Source organism: Eleutherodactylus coqui, chromosome 9, assembly GCF_035609145.1.
Source record: "Eleutherodactylus coqui strain aEleCoq1 chromosome 9, aEleCoq1.hap1, whole genome shotgun sequence".
Classification (NCBI taxonomy): domain Eukaryota; kingdom Metazoa; phylum Chordata; class Amphibia; order Anura; family Eleutherodactylidae; genus Eleutherodactylus; species Eleutherodactylus coqui.
The window spans coordinates 8,544,583-8,561,560 of record NC_089845.1 but is presented as its reverse complement, the minus strand read 5'-3'; the positions used below and the strand labels follow the sequence as shown (position 1 = coordinate 8,561,560).

Below are 16,978 nucleotides of genomic sequence, written 5' to 3'. Positions count from 1 at the left end.
TGGTCATACGGAAGTGTATAACCCCACTTCGTTTCGCGAGACCACCCCTTTAAGTACTTAAATGCCTGTCCCAGCTTTATATGAAGGAGAGGAAGAAGAACATCTTTTGGGTTCACGAGAGGCTCAGCAACGACATTTTTATTGGTAGAGTCAAGATGTGATTCCCTATCCCTACTGTCCCACATACATAAAAGCATCAGTATTTAGTGTACCCCAGCTGTATTCCTAAGAGTACAGCCATGACTTTTAGATTGCCACAGATTGTCCACTTGTGTTCAGCATATTTGATTGAGTCAAGGAGGGTTGTCATGTTTGCATAGGTCTCCTTAATGTGAACTGCATGACCAACAGGAATAGAAGGAAGACTGTTGCCGTTGTGAAGTAATACAGCTTTCAAACTAAACTTGGAGGAGTCTATGAATCGCCTCCATTCAGTTGGATCATGGTTCAAATTCAAACATTTCATCAAGCCATTAACGTCGCAGCAAACAACTGGATTGTGTTTCTTCTCAAAAAGAGGAAGCAGATGCCTCTGACGTTCTCTCTACTGAGACCCTGACATCACATTGGAGAAGATTCCATTGCTGTAGTCCTGACCCTGGAAGTTCCGCCTTCTCCTTTGACAAGTCGAGGTCTCGAAGGAGATCACTCAGTTCCGCTTGATTCAGTCTGTGCGGTGTATCATCTTTTACCTCAAAGTCAGGGGCATGTGATGTGGAAGGCTTGTTGGGTTCTTCTTTTCAACACTTCCTACTCCACTCCAACATTATGAGCTTGAAGTAGAAACTAATAAACTATCTGAATGTGGAATAGGTTGAATAGCAGATGGAAGATTCGGGTATTGGTCTGTTCGTGTTTTCTTCATCAACAATCCTGCCTTTGTAGGCGGAGTCAAGCAGAAATAGCAGTCATCTGTATGGTTTGTAGGCTCCCGCCAAACCATAGGCACAGCAAAAGCCATAGATCATTTCTTATTTTTCAGCCATTCTCGTAGTTTAACTGAACAAGAGATGCAGCATATATGTGGAGCCCATGACTTATCCTGGTCCCCGACCTCCATACCACAATAATGATGATAGGCAGCTTTCACAAGAGGCGGTGGATTGAGTTCACCACAAATGTAACAATTATTCACTAAATTTACACACTTTCGTGGCATTTTGATATAGTAAATTTTACACTTCAAAAAGCAGAAAACCAGAAATTTTGAAAAAATAGAAACAATATGAAACTCAGTCATAGCAACATTTATTATGTTTATAACCTACAAACATATGAAGAACAATGTTTTCTGGTCAGTTGAGAGGTGTGATAACTCACCCCCCCCCCCCCCAAAAAAAAATAAATAAATAAATAAAAAAATTCCCGCAAAATAAAAATTTCAACTCTAAAAAAAAAACCATGTCACTGTATCTCCAAAGCATCCGCACAGGCTATGAAATCATCGCTACAATGTGAAGCCCATGGTTTCTTTCACATGAGCGATGTTTTGTAGTGAGATTTCGTAGCCGTGCAGATGCAGCCTAAGGCCTCTTTCACACGAGCTAATAAATGCATTTATGCATTTCCATGGGTTCTTTTAGGCCTAATACACAAAGATTTATTTAAGTAGCGATGATCCTAGGGATTTTTTTTTATTTACATTCTTGTTATTTGGATCGCCTAGTGTTTCTATTGGAGCTGCTGCTCTCCACCATTCAGTGGATTTAAGACAACAGAGTATACAAATGACAATTGCCTTTTTAAAGCTGACTTATTGGTGACAACCCCCCAGTGATCGGTTGGATAGTCTTTTTCTTTTACTGGGATCGGGCTCTGCGTACACATTATACTTGTGTGTATTTCACGTTTACCAAACCGGTCTCCTTTTTTTGGATACAAAATGTGATTCAGGCAGGCATAGAGGCTCTAGTACCCTGCTGTATCTAAGCTAGAAACTCAATAGGCTGTTGAAGTTTTGGTCCCAGACAGTCTCATAAATGTTCTATCAGCAATAAATCTGTTGGCCATGCAAGCCACAGAAGTGCCTTAATGATATGGAGGCATTCCTGTGACACCTTTGTTGTGTGTGGCCAAGCATTATCCTGCTGCCTCTTGGAAGTCCTGCAATGAGAGGAACACATGTGGCTGCAGGATGACCTGATGATCTAGGAATGTGCCAGTGAAATCCCAGCAAATGTGTGAGATTTGCAGCACTCCATGGATGACACCTAATATGTCATAAGAGGAGAGAGCGGTGGGCTTATGGGAAAAACTTCCAGGCAGCAGAGATGATCTGGCTCACACACCATAATTTGCATACGGCGCTGGAAATTTATATACACAGATGTTATGTTTATGCGTTTATAACACTTCGGAAACACATGTAGGTCAAACTCCTATCACTGTACATGGTTTAATATGTTACAAAGGATGAGAGGTTCCCTTTACCCACTTTGTGTCACTCCAGCGTCTTCATGACCTACTATGTTTCTGTTCCGTAAAGGTCTGTTATTGTGATAGCAAAATTCAGATATTGAATATGCTTAGCGGGTCCCAATAAGGATAAACTATTACAACAGCAGGTTGTGTGACTGCTTCCATCCAGAGTGGATTAGATTAAGGTTCTCTCTCATTTAGGGAATACTCACTCCTGAACTCTAAGATGCCAATGAAACCACCAAGCAGAAATTCCTTACTATCATGGTGGTGTGGTAGTTTGAGCACCTTATATTTTGGGGTCCCTCAGCCCAATCCTGCTCTACACAAACCTCGTAAGCTTTTATTTTTACATTTTACTGTACTTTTTTTTGCGTGTGCAACCGTCCCCCATTCACACGAGAAAAAAAATAGATGGCTCCTATTCACTGCATACAGTGTATGGAAAACGCTGCACCCTCTTGTACGTTCATGTTACACAGGCCTCACCAAAATCACTAGTTGTGAGATGCGAGAACATCACTTGATTTTGTCGCCTGGCCTAATATTCAGGTAGAGATTAGTATTGACAGAACTTGAACCCTTTCTCTTTAAATGGACTTGGGTTGAGGCATCGATCTGCTGATCAGGTCCGACAGACCGCACACATCAATATACATCTAGAGTATAGGTTGTAAATCCAGTCTAAAGGGCAGGGACAACAAAGTTTACAAAAAAAAAAAATCTGCAGATGTTTTTAGGATTCGATACGGTAAATGGATGCGGAATGTGGAGTTCAATATTTATTGGGAAAACAGAAAATTAAACAAAACATAACGCAATTGCAGAAAAGTAGTGCGAGGAGACGCTTCCCATAGTCTACTGCATGTAGCTGACAGGACGTGCTGCGGCATTACAAGCGGTATCTTGCGCTCGGCGGGCTCTGTCACGGCCACACAAGCATTCAAATCACAGACAATCTTTGCACGCACAATAGTCGGTGAACAGAAGCCACTGATTCTAAAGGGTTCGCTCACAGAAGTGGATTTTTCATGCAATGTGATGGCAGCAGGAACGTCCATTACAATCACGGCATGGATAAATTCTCACTAAATATGTAGATTTTGTCCATTTTTAATGTGCATAAATACGCAGTGTATTCACGTACACAAAAACGTGCCAGAGGGCGAAGTATGCAGGCAAAAGCGATGTTCGGTTGCCTAAATATGCAGCGCATCTGGAAGACCGAAATCCGCTGAAGTCCATGTGTACCGGCTCCTAATCTGCTGGGAACTGCATCTCATTGGGTCACAAAAAACGGGTCTTGAACACGTTAAAAGGCATATGGGGATCCGGATGGCAACCAAGATTTAGGAGACTGTGACAAGACTTTTCAGTCTTACCACCATTTACGACTAGCCCAGCAAGGTAGCAGACAAATAGATTCAGATGCTAGGCATGTCTGCTAGAATCCCCACCTGCTGAGGACACGCTACCTGCCAAAATGTGGAGGATCAGTGCTGCTGTGCGCTGCTGACACAGTGCCAGAGATGGGCCAGGTGAATAGCGCCAAACTGCAGCATGATCGGCCCAGAGACATTATCATCTTTACTTGTCCAGCTACTCTACCTGTTGTATACACTCACTGACTGCCAAGGCTGGAGCATTACAATCAAATGCCGCAAACACCTCAGATCTGCAGTATCCCTGTGGTGCCTGGTGATGACTATATGCTGGGATTAGTGAACAGCCTCTGATATCGGTGCTTATAGCTCATTCTCACAACCGTGTCTCCATTGCGTACTACGTACATGATGCAGCCCATTCCTCCATGTTCCACGCAGCACAAACCCTATTTTTTTTTCCTATGGACAGTGTTGCATACGTAATACATTGCGTATGGGTAAAAATACATGCGCAACCCTACTATGAAATAGTCACATTGCGCACAACTGCATATCTCACATTCTCTGGCATACACGGCAGTAGCCGGCGTCACACAGACCAATAAGGCCTCATGTACACTGGCAAAATCGAATTGCAGATTCCACTGCGGATTTCCGCTGCGGCATCCGCATTTGATTTTGCCCATAGGGATCCATTAGCCATCCGCGGGCAATTAAATTGTAATTTGCACCCATGGATGGCATTTTAATGGATTTGCGTTTTCTCACACGTGAGAGAAAACGCAGCATGCTCCATTTACTGCGGGGCTCCCGCAGGCTTCCATAGAAGCCTATGGAAGCCATCCGGTCCCGTGGTACACCCACAGCTGAATTTCTGCTCTCCGGTGGGAAAAAAAAAAGTGCACGGCCCATGTACGTGGCACGCTACCGGGCACACAGAAAGAAGATCCGTCCGCGACGGACAGGAACCCACAGCGTACGGACAGGTAAGAAAATTCTATTTTCAGGCCTCATGTCCCTGGGAAAGGAGGGTTCCGCTACGGGATTCTGCATGGAGAATCCACGCAGGCCCCAATTTCCTAGTGGATATGAGGCCTAAAACCCCCACAGCGTTGTACCCCTACAATAGTGTGAATGAGCCATGCAGGGCTTTTGTTTGCATCCTGCCCATGGCTGCCCTCTTCTTCCACTCCGATTATAGTTACATAGAAGGCTTAAGGACCATTTAGACACAATGATTACCGCTCAAAAGATGTCGCTCAAGCGACTTTTGAGTGATAATCGGTGTCATTTACAGCTCAAGATGAGCGATCACCTTGTGCTGCCAGCGGAGCGTGCAGAAGACAAGCGAGGTGTCTCCGCTTCTCTTCTTCATCCAGCTGTTCCCCGCTCCAGCACCTGGATATTATACAGCCGAGCACTTGGAGCGGAGGATGTAGAAGACAAGTGGGGTATCCAGCTGTTCCCCCGCTCCAGTGCTCGACAGTTATACAGCCGAGCGTTCAAAGCGGAGGATGTAGAAGACAAGCGGGGTGTCCCCACTTGTCTTCTGCATCCAGCTGTTTTCTGCACGGAGCGCCCGGCTGTTATAAAGCCGAGCGCTCCCTGTCACGTATGGAGAACAGAGCTGGACCGCTGTGTTCTTCATACCGATCCTGTTATCTGGGACACGATACAGCTAAAACAATAGTATGTGAATCCCTGATAGGGCTGATCGTCAGCATGCTGAAAGACAACGATGAGCGACAGCTTAACGAAACGTGCACAATGGGCTAACATTTACACACAACGATTATCGCTCAAAAGACGGCTTTTGAGCGAATTTTGAGCGATAATCGTTGTGTCTAAATGAGCCTTAACGTGTGGCCTTTTCCGGGTGTAATTTGGACTGGGGAATCGATGGATGCCATTTATACTGCGAGGGGGTTCCTCAGGAGCTTCATTCAGATGGTAAAAAAGGATCATACTAGGAGGAGATGAGGATGCTGAATGTGAGCACAGGGGGCAGCATTATAGTAGCTCTACTCTTGTGGGCAGGATTATAGCCCAATCTAACCTATTAGCTGTAAGAAACCAAAGAATCAGGTGGAGGAGAGCGTTGTGGGCAATGTATACAGCAAGTCTTATTAGGGCATTAATATGTATTTAGATTAAAGTACAAGTGTAGCGGCCCCTGTGGCACTCCTAACGCTCCGTTCACCCAAACCGTAACTTTTATTAATGCATTAAAAAGTCATTGTTGGTGACCAGTTGTGATAAAATCTATGGTGGCAGCAGGGCAGAAAGTCTGTGCGGTGCAGGATGTAGGCACACCGATTTGTCCTGGTCTCCTCTTAAAGCTGGGGCACCAGTGAAACATGGTGGTGTCCATAGATCTTCCACGGTGGAGAGAAGCGAGCTCTAGTTCTTTCATTGATCGGCATCACTACCTCTACATCATTATGGGGAGAAGCTTCGTTCTCTCCTGTCTCTGATCGCTTTTTATTGATGCATCATAAAGCTATGTTTGAGATGCAGAGCGCTCTGATGGTTCGGCAGGGCTGTCGGCCCACGGATCTCTCCGGCACGCTCTATTTTTGTTTTGTTAGCTCCCACTTCATTTCTCTTCATAGGCTTAAGCACCCGACTTAACTTTTACATTGCCACTCATGGGCAGTGTCAATGAGTTGTTGCAGCTTTTCAATGCAGATCATGACCAACTTAACCCCTAACATTCACATTGGAAAACTCCTTCAGAAAACGACACTTTCTTATTCTACATAAGCCAGGTGTCTTAGGTACATTCCAACCCCGTGGTAATGTCAATGATCTCTAATGCAGTGCAGCTGTATGCAACCTTGTATTTTGTGGTTTTTATAGGCACCATGCTGGAGGTACATATTGTAGATTACATACACTTTATTTGAAGAATGACGCGGGTGGGGGGGGGGGGGGTACAGTGTTAAACATGTGGTATAATTAGGAAGTTTATTCTACGAGTCGTTCGGTTTACAAAAATACCCTAATCACACAGTTTATAGGTTTTCCTATATTTGCACACAAAAAAAAACAACTTTCACGCAGATGGTTTGTTTCACCGCATTTTAAGACAAAAACCACTTTTGCATTGATAAAACCGCGTGAGGGCTGGTGGGATTTATATACCGTATTTTTCGCTTTATAAGACGCACTTTTTCCGCCTCCAGAGCGAATGTGCCAAAAATTCTTTTTGATCGCCATTTTTAGCGCGATCGCGAATTTAATGCGCGAACGCAATTTATTTAGCGCGATTGCGCGTTAAATTCACAATCGCACGAACAAATGTGCGATCTGTTAGAAGATTTCTCTCCTCCCCCCTGCCGCCCATACATACCTCTGGTCGCGAGCGCCGGCGGGTACTTCTGCTGCTCCCCACCTCCACCAAACGGCTTCCTTCCTTCCTCCTGCTGCACACACGCGCCGCTGTGACATGGACCGCCGGTTTTTCAGACCTCTGCTGCTCCCTCTGCTCCGTCACCTGGCACTAACCCTGCGCTGTCCCTGGGTGAGTTTAAATTTTTTCCCCCTATTTTCCCGCTCTAAAACTGGGGTGCGTCTTATAGACCGGTGCGTCTTAAAAAAAAATACCGTATTTTTCGCTTTATTTTTGCAGAAAGACTTGAGGTTTTCATTGCAATCATTTCTGGGGTATAAATGGCTTTTGATGACCTTTTACTCCTGTTTTTAGGAAGCGAGATGAACAGAAAACAGCTATTCTCACATTGCTTTTATTTTGTTCTTAGGTCTTTTACTATTCTATTATGTTTATAGCTGGGCATGGATGCAGCAACACCAATTAGTTGTAGTTTTTCTTTTTTTTGCCTTCTAGAATGAACCATGCAAGTGATAAGTTTGCTTTTTTTTTTCTTCTCAGTAAAGCTATGGGCTGTGATTAGCATTGACATTAGTCGCTCAGGGGTTAAACAGTCAGGCAGAGTCAATCATTCTAATTATGCACACAGGAGTGATTAGGGGAGCAAGTCCTTAGCTCGTTTTCTAGTAAAAGAAAAAAGACCCCACCATGCTCTGTGATGAATAAGGTGATAAACAGTCCATGTTTCCCCTAGAGTGAGCTGAAGCTATACAGGTACAGGCAGGAGAATTACAGATCATTCTTCTCCTGCATATAGGCTGAAGTGAGAGCTGTAATTTTAGTAGCTTTTACTTGAACCTGCTCTAGCTATACCTTCGCTATAGCAGCACTCCTAAGCTTGTTTTAAAGCCAAGAATCTCATCTGTCCAGCAGAAGACAGAGCCTTTAGAGCAGCAGCTCCAGTCACACTGCCCAAACTTTGCTCATGGTAAATTGGGAGGTTCTTTTCTTCAAGCCCAAACACAATTCGGTTAAAAGTGTTAGGGGATTAGAAAAGACCAGATTTCACTCTTGACCTTTCCATTTTAGTAGCTAGTTACTACTATTCCTCATGAAATAACTATTCTGGAGCAACTTTTGTTACAATTCTCTATTATGCCAGACCTCTGCTCTTCCTCCGGAATGTTTATCAACCCCTTAAGGACACAGCCCTTTTTTTTCCCCATTTTCGTTTTTTCCTCCCCCTCTTAAAAAATATTAAGTCTTCTTTATCATTCAACATAGATGTCTGATGGCTTAGTCACGAGTGGAGATCAGTACATTTTTCCACGCGCAAATAAAAACGCACAGAGCCACACGGAATAATTGGAGCTGTTGTGGGTGGGTGCTCGCATTGTATGGAAGGAGATCGCCCCAAGATCTCCCTTCATACATACCCTGCAGCTGCTTGATGTAACTATATGTTCTGTAGCGTTAAGGGATTAATACATTGATAACTCAGAATCAGAGTTCGTAGGAAAAGACCCTCAACTGGTAACACCCAGTTGTCAACGGTTGAATTATTTTTAAAGAACCCATAACAAATACAAGTATTTACTATAACAGAGATGTCAGGAGAGGGGACAGGTCCTAGAACAGGCCAGCCACTTGTCAGCACATAGACAAAGGCAGGATTGGTTTTGCTTTTGGATTTCAGCATTAAAACAGCAATAACATTTTTAGTTCCTCGTCAACATACTTGCATGAAGGCTTGTTCCTGCGGGATGAGTTGGTATTTTTTTCCTATACCAACATTATAGGGTACATACATTGATGAGCCATAATATTAAAGCCACTAGTCAGTGAACAACATCTTTTGACAATGGCACCTGTGGATTGGATTGTATTATGGCATAAGAGAACAGTCCGTTCTTGAAGTAGGCGTATCTCAGGACCTTTGATAAGGGCCAACTGTGGTATGATGGAGAGATGATTGGATGAGACCATGGACAGGGGTTGTGGACCGCTCCTGCTATGCCGGTTAGTACCTACTGAAAGTAGACCAAGGAAGGAAAAGCAGTGAACCAGCAACAGAGCCATGGGCATCCAAGGCTTATTGAAGCATATGTGGAGTGAAGAGATACATCTAGTCTGATGCCACAGAAGTAGATACACAAGGGTCAGCACCAGGCAAACTTCACTGAGCACCTCCAAATCATCCAAGCAAACAGATAAGGGTCACAGCATCAGGAGGCGAACATTCAGGAGTTCCATTAAGCTGCTTTATTGCATTCAGTCCATTATAGAAAGTGTGTTTCAGCAGACTAGCTGCCTTTTTCAAGCTAGAAAAATTGGTTTAAAGAGTTCAATGTGTTCTTTCTAGAGATGAGCGAGCACGCTCGGATAGGTCAGTTACGTGAGCGAGCCGCGCTCTTCTCGAGTAACTGCATTCTTGTCCAAGCATGCTTGGGGGGTGGGGGTGGAGGGGGAGAGTAGAGAGAGAGATCTCCCCGCTATTCACCGCCACCCCCCCCAAAGAGCACGCTCAGACAAGAATGCAGTTACTCGAGAAGAGCGAGGCTCGCTCAAGTAACTGACTTATCCGAGCGTGCTTGCTCATCTCTAGTTCTTTCTCCATGCAAAAGTGCAGGAAAATAGAGCATTGTGCATACTGTTTGGCGCAGCCGCAATGTGCACATAAAATATGTGGATGTGAACAAATTCCTTGAAATCATTGGGTTCCATTTTCTGCACATTGCGTACGCAAATTTTGCCCATGCAAATCGGCTAATGTGAATCTGGCCTAAGTGTATGGAGTGAAGCAGAGAGCTCTAAACAATTGCTCAGTGACCAAGGTTGGTATTTCAGGCTCATTCACTTCAATGGCTGCTCAGTTGCTAAATTCATGCACACCTGACCCAATACAAGTGCACTGGGTTGGTGGGCTTTGGCCTATATATTAAGGGGCTAGTATAGGTCTGAATTTTGTATGTATCTCACAGTCTTTCCCTGAAGGAGGCAATTCATCATGAGACATATGTGAAATACAATACACACTGGCCAACTTATTAGAGATACCTGGCCTTTCACAACTGAAGCTTCCCTGTATGGAAATTAGGCAAGTGACCCCAGAGTGCAGAAAAAAAATCAAGAGTGCAAGTTTTCCTTGGATCAGTTTTAGTGTGACTGCATAGTAGACTGGAAAATAAAAATTAAGCGATCTGAGCGGCTTAGAAAGAGGCAGGATCATCTGTGCTAGACTAGCTGGGGCAAGTATCAAAAACAAAAAACTGCCAATCTTGGGCAGAAGAGGATGTCAAAAATAGTAATCTGCAGCAACTGCAAGAAACAATCTACATCAGCCAACATTACTGCAAAATGATTGCAACAGCTAGTAGATCCCAAGGCCAAAGTGGGCCCAAGGCACTACTAGATGGACGGCTCTACTGAAGTGGTCATTGAGGATATATGCAGGGCGTCCAAGTTAATTTAGTGCTAGGCTTCACCACATTGCTGACGTGTCACGCTATGAAACTACACGGATGGAAAGCAGGGCAAAACGTAAATACATTTTTATTTGTAGTTGCATGATTCAAGTGCAAGAAAAGCAAACAATTTACCTCAATGTCGGGATGCGTCCTGCTTCTGCTGCAATGCAAAGCTGTGCACAATGGATGCATTGGTGTTTAGCAACCATTAATTCCTCCAGCATCTATAGTTCACCTGCACCCACTATTCTGTGGTGCAGAGCGTCGATCACAGGTGTAGCATAAATCATCTTCTTCAGCTTCCCCTCATCACTTTTAGCATAGAATTGTCACGTTGAAAACGACCTCCAGGGTCATCGGATTCAAAGCCCTGCTAAATGAAGGATTAAATAAGACCAGTTTACATCTGCATTGGAACCTGCAGACGGAGGTTTCGCTGCAAATCCAGCTCAAAATACTGGAAGAAAAAGCGCTACACGCAGCGGTTTTTCTTCCGTTCAAAAACCGGCCCGTGGGAACCTTACGGACCCGATTATAGTCAATGGAGTCAGGACGGAACTGAACAGTTCTGAACAAAGACAGAGACGTTTGGCCACAGAGATTCCCCTTTCCAGCTCCCTGAACAGAGTGCAGGTGTGGAACCACCCTAAATCATCTTAGCCCAACGTCCGTTCCTCATAGGTCATGATTTGCAGACCGCTCACCCTCTTGGTAACTCTTCTCTGAACTTGCTCCAGTTTGTCTGTCTTTTGTAAAGTGGGGTGCCCAGAACTGGACCCAGTATTCCAGATGAGGTCTGACTAAGGAAGAGTAGAGGGGATAATGACCTCATGGGATCTAGACTCTATGCTTCTCTTAATACATCCCAGAATTGTGTTTGCCTTTTTCGCTGCTGCATCACATTGTTGACTCATGTTCAGTCTGTGATCTATTAGTATGCCCAAGTCTTTTTGACTGCTACTTAGCCCAATTCCTCCCATTCTGTATGGGCTTTTTCATTTTTCTTGTACAGATGTAGGACTTTGCATTTCGGCTTGCTAAATACCATTTTGTTGGTTGCTGCCCACTGTTCAAGCTTTTTGAATCCTCGCTCTTTTCTCTACTGTTAGCCAGCCCTTCTAGTTTTGTAGTCCACAAATTTGATCAGTTTCCCCTCAATTACCTCCTCTAGACCTTTTTCAGGAATGTTGAACACCACTGGGCCTAGGACTTGAGACATTCTTCCAATTGGATGTGCAGCCATTTATGACTACTCCGAGTATGATTCCTCAGCCAACTGCAAATCCACCTAGCAGTTGCCTTGTCAATCCCATATATAATACTTTTTTCAATAAGGATTGTATGAGAGACTTTGCCAAATGGTTTACTAAAATCAAGATATACTATATCCACCGCATTTCCCTGATCAACCATTCTGTCAGAAGAAAATTAGATTCGTCTGGCATGACTTGTTTGTTACAAACCCATGCTGGCTCGGGTTAATTACTCCATTATCCTCCAAGCACTTGCATACATGCAGTTTTAATAAGGTGTTCAGAGGCTTTTCCCGGTATAGAAGTCAGGCTCACAGGCCTGTAGTTTCCTGGCTCCACCTTCTTCACTTTTTTTGAAGATAGGGACAACATTTGCCCTCTTCCAATCATCTTCTTCCAGCAAATGGTTCAGCAATTACCTCGGCTGCTTCCTTTAGTATCCTAGGATGTAATTCATCTGGACCTTGAGACTTAGATTCATGTAAGTTAGCTATGTGTTCCCTCGCCATCTCTCTGCTTATAGATAGCCTACATTCTTGTATTCCTTTAATAGCACAGGGAAGATCAGTTGATGTTACATCTACTTTCTGAGAGAAAACAGATACAAAATAGGAATTTAAAAGTTCGGCATTCTTAACCAATTCACCATTTTCATCCTGTAAGCATCCAATAGCATCCTTGACTTTTCTTTTGCTTTTGAACCCCCAATCCTTTTTATTGCTTTTGGCCCCTCTTTAAAGCCTCAATTCATTCTTAGCTTTTCTCACACTTGCCCTACAGTTTCTGCAGACTACATTATACTCTTCTTTAGATATTTCTCCCCCCCCCCCCCAGCTTTCCATTTCATAAAATATTTTTCTTTCGTTAAATCTTTCCTATCATTTTTCTGGGTCCATTAAAATCTGTCTTTCTAAAATCCAGCCTTGAGGTCTGAGTTTTCTCCCCTTGTTATCAAAAATGTAAGGATATCATGATCACTGCCTCCTAAGGTCCCAGCCACTCTTACTTCCTCAACCATCCCTCCCTGTTGGTAAGAATTAGGTCCAAGATAGAAGAGAAAATAAGGCAATCTGCTAACTTTTAGAAGTTAAAGTTGTTTGAGGTAAAGCTGAAAAAGAAATTTGTGCTACACCTGTGAATGACATCACCCGGAGTCAAAGAATAATTGGGGCGGCTGGATATAGTACACCTTTTTCCCCCTTTCACTCCACTTTAATTTTTTCAGTACATGATATGTTACATTAAATGGTACCGTAAAAAACAAAAAAGCCATTGGATGACTATATGGACACAACAAAAAAAAAAAAGTTAGGATTTATTTAAAAAGCAGGGAGGAAAATTCAAAAGTGAAAAATGGCTCAGGATTGAAGGTCTAAAGAGGCCACTGTCATTGAGGAATACCGCTCCCACGGCACCAGGATACACTGTTGAAAGATGAAGTCGGTGGATAGTATAGCTCTGGTCAATGTTCTGCTGGAAACCCTTGTGTCCTTGTTGGTGTTACTTTGACAACGTGCCACCTACCTACATATTGTTTCAGACGAAGTACACCCTTAATGGCAACAGTATTACCTAAAGGAAGTGACTCTGCCATGTTGTAAAAACTGTACATCAATTGTTTGAGAACATGACAGTTTAAAACTCTGCTTTTCAAAAAATTGTGACATGTCATACGTTTCAATCAGAGGTCCAGATGCCGAGACCCCACTGATCACCAGCTAAGGTGGGCCAATAAACGTCCTATTGAGCCATCTGTAACTAGTGAGCAGCTTTGAGGAGCACTTCAGCTGATTTCTTCTAGTGATCAGTGGGGTTTCAGCACCCAGACCTCTGGCAATCAAAGCTTCTGACATGTCCCTATGAAATGGAAGACATTTTTGGATAGCACAGTTACAATTTAAAATGTCGACTTTGGCCACCAAATTTTCCAGATTTCAATCACATAAAGCAATTGTGGGTTTAGATGGAAAAGGTCTGATACAAGCACTAGGTAGAGGCAGGACAAGGCTTTTTAAGCATACCTTTGGGGAGGTTATTGGTGCATGCCACTGTTAGAGGGGTACTCCCTCTCTCTGAAATGCTCTCCAATCTCTGCATGAAAGGGGTTTTCCCATTACTTAATATTGCTTCACAAACACTCTGACCTTCCTGGTTGCTGCTGACCAGGACATGCGATTGTTGCAGCCAATCACTGGCCATAGAAGTGACCTCCAGCAACCTGATTGGGTTGACCTATCCACCACACAATCAATCAGGTTGCTGAAATTGCTGAATAGGGCAGAAGTGGGGAAGAATAAGTTAATATGCACGCCAATGCACATTCGCCGTTGACTCCGACGGTTAGACACGGCCGGTGTAGGAGTGACGCATCATGTGCCAACCACTGACCCGGGCAGAATTACTTTCCGCCCGACAGTGATCGTGGCAGTTGCGGACCTGGAACTTTGCCAGCTTCTGCACTGCCATATACAGCCTGCAGGACGGACATGGGAAGACGAGGGGGTGTCTGGTGAACGGCCCGGTGAGGTACAGGGGAGTATAGAATTTTTTCTTCCTTTGCTGACAGAACCCCTTTAGGTTTTGGGAAAAATCTTAAGCTGCTCCGAGTGATTATCAGCCTCCTAACTGGAACGTGACAAACAGGGGAGGAGCGGGACGCTAGAGTGCTTCAGAGGTAGGGGCTGCCTCCACAGCATTATTACTTATTTGTTCTAGACAGATTCTGCCACTAACATGTAGTGCGGATTCGCTTAAATACTCCCCTTTAAAAGGATTTGCTGCTCTTGCACCGGTACCAGATACAAGTCAGAGGCCATTCCTTGATGAGTCAAAACAGTTTTGGTGGCACGAATGGGACGTACGCAGCACTAGTCAGGTGGTCTTAAGATGGCCGATTGAGGTAAAGACATGTGAAGTTAAAACAGATGACTCTTCATTTCAACCTTTAAGGGGGTTGTGCCAAGTTTAAAATGTATCCTCTATCCACAGGGTGGGGAAGAAGCTTCTGATCAGTGGGGGTCTGAACACGGGAACTCCCACAGATCACGAGGATGGGGGTCCTGTGTCCTCCCTTATGAATGAGGCAGAAGTTGAGCATGGGCACCATCATTCTAGTCATCTCTGTTGATTGCTGAGCATTGTTCTCTGCAATCACTGGCAGTCCCATACAGATGAATGGACCAGCGGCTCACATGCCTGACTGTTACTCCATTGATATGGAGACATATGGGATCCCCATTCTCACGATTGGTGTGGGGTAGTGGGGGGGTCCCATCAGTTGGACCACACTGATCATATACTTATTCCCTATCCAGTGGATAGAGGATATTTTAAACTTGGCCCACTGCTTCCCTGTGAAATTCATACCTAAAACAAACATGGGAGTTCAAATATGTTCCTTTAGAATGTAAGACAATATACAGGGGGGGGGGGGGGGGGGGGGAGATAGAAGAAAAATGTTAAATTGTTACGCACTTCTAGTTGCTGTTCCTTTTCATCTAGTACCTCCTTCTGCGATCGCAGGAAGTCTGAAAGCATTCTTGTAAGTTGTTTACGGTCGTCTATCTCTGCTGCTAATCTGCCATTGTAATCGGCAAGGAGCATGCAGGCATCATCCACCATCTTGGACAGTTGATCACCAGAGGCTTTATCTAGAAATAAGAGCAACATCCTTTGACGTGAGCCAGCCCAAAGTGTCCCAGCCGCTAATACTTCTCGTAAAAGAATCACCCACCAGTGATTTTATCCAAAAGTGAGACATCTTGTACTTCCACTGGTAAGGAGCCTATCCTCTGGTGTACAGCGGCATCTCCACAAGCTGCATTCTCAAGTTCTTGCAACGCATGGATTAGATCTGTTGTCTAAGAGAGAAAGCAGATCAAGTACTGGCAATGGCAAAGGTAGTCCAGGCCGAACTGATTCTGCTGGGACTGTTGATGGGATCTTTGAGTCCCGGACTGCCCTCTCAGGCCCTCCACAAAGTACAACACTGGGGCATTCCCAGAACACAAGACTGCACAACCTGCCGTGTGTGATGCCCCTACCGCGCCGGCTCTGCGGGGCTGGGGAAGGAGCGGGCCAGCATGCTGCTTTTATTCTTTTAATACATTAGCCTTTTTTTTTTTTAAATTGGTCCACTCCCGGAGAACCCTTGTAATTGTATTGCCAACTGGGGTGAGAAGGACTGCTCTACAGACACAAAGCTACAGTATTAGTGTCGGGGCAACATTCCCACCATGTGCAGCATATGCTTGGTGTGCCCACCAGATATCTGCTTATATATTAAACATGTCCACAGGCTTCGTTCACCCAACTCAGGCCAAGTGTGGCCATTTGTCCCCCATCCGACTGGGATATGTTGGCGTGGTTTTTTTCCTGTAAGAGATATTTGGTTACACTACTTTAGAAAGGGAAATCAAGAAAACAAGTATATTGTGCAGTATACATTATATTGGAGCCTAGGGGGGGCATATGTTGGGAAAAACCTCTACCGCTATTGCAGCAAGCATCCACCAGGAGACATCGTGGTTATTTTAGCTCTCTCAATGTTAAGCTGCTCCTGCAGGGGACGTAAGCAGGGAGGAAGTAAAGGGCAGCAGTAATTTAATTGTCCATCTACTTTTAGTTGTACACCAGAAACGTGAATTTACATACTGAAGACCACCAAGAACTCATGCAATACCTGTGGTGGTTCCTCTGGAGTTATCTTCGATAAATCTTCATCCTCATCATCATCCTCATCTTTGTCAAGCTTTATTTCTTCATATGGACGTTTTTTTGTCTTTTTCTCACCATCTTTAAAACCAAAGTTACAAATATGAGTAATCTTCCTATTGGCAGGCCATTGTATTATATACTACAATATCTTGGCTGTTGAAAGGAGTTACCCAGGCAAAAAAAAAAAAATGCTGCGGACAACAGGGACATGACAGCTGCAGCCAGTGATTGGCTATAGTGTAGTGCAGGGGTGTCAGACTGATTTTCACCGAGGGCCACATCAGGCTTATGGTTGCCTTCAAAGGCCCGATTCTAATTGTAAGACAGTAAAGGAAAAGTAAACCCCACAGTGGCCCGATTGGTAATAAGGTCCTCCCTAGTGGCCAGTGACGCACAGCATTCTGCGCA

The 16,978-nt window shown here is 44.2% G+C and overlaps 1 protein-coding gene across 7 annotated transcripts in view; it reads right to left on the bottom strand.

Moving 5' to 3' along the window:
• The window catches only part of RPRD1A (regulation of nuclear pre-mRNA domain containing 1A), a 45,703-nt gene that overhangs the window by 21,640 nt on the left and 7,085 nt on the right, over positions 1-16,978 (bottom strand). For 2 of the 7 annotated variants that reach the window (XM_066579102.1, XM_066579107.1), the window contains exons 4-6: positions 16,536-16,648; positions 15,588-15,714; positions 15,329-15,504 (exon numbers count right to left, since the gene is read on the bottom strand). In XM_066579102.1, coding sequence (XP_066435199.1) covers positions 15,329-15,504; positions 15,588-15,714; positions 16,536-16,648 — 416 coding nt within the window. Of the gene's footprint in view, positions 1-6,749; positions 9,165-10,669; positions 10,975-12,273; positions 12,442-12,474; positions 13,279-15,328; positions 15,505-15,587; positions 15,715-16,535; positions 16,649-16,978 lie in introns of those variants that run through there. The other 5 variants (XM_066579101.1, XM_066579108.1, XM_066579103.1 and 2 more) reach the window with 5 other exon arrangements.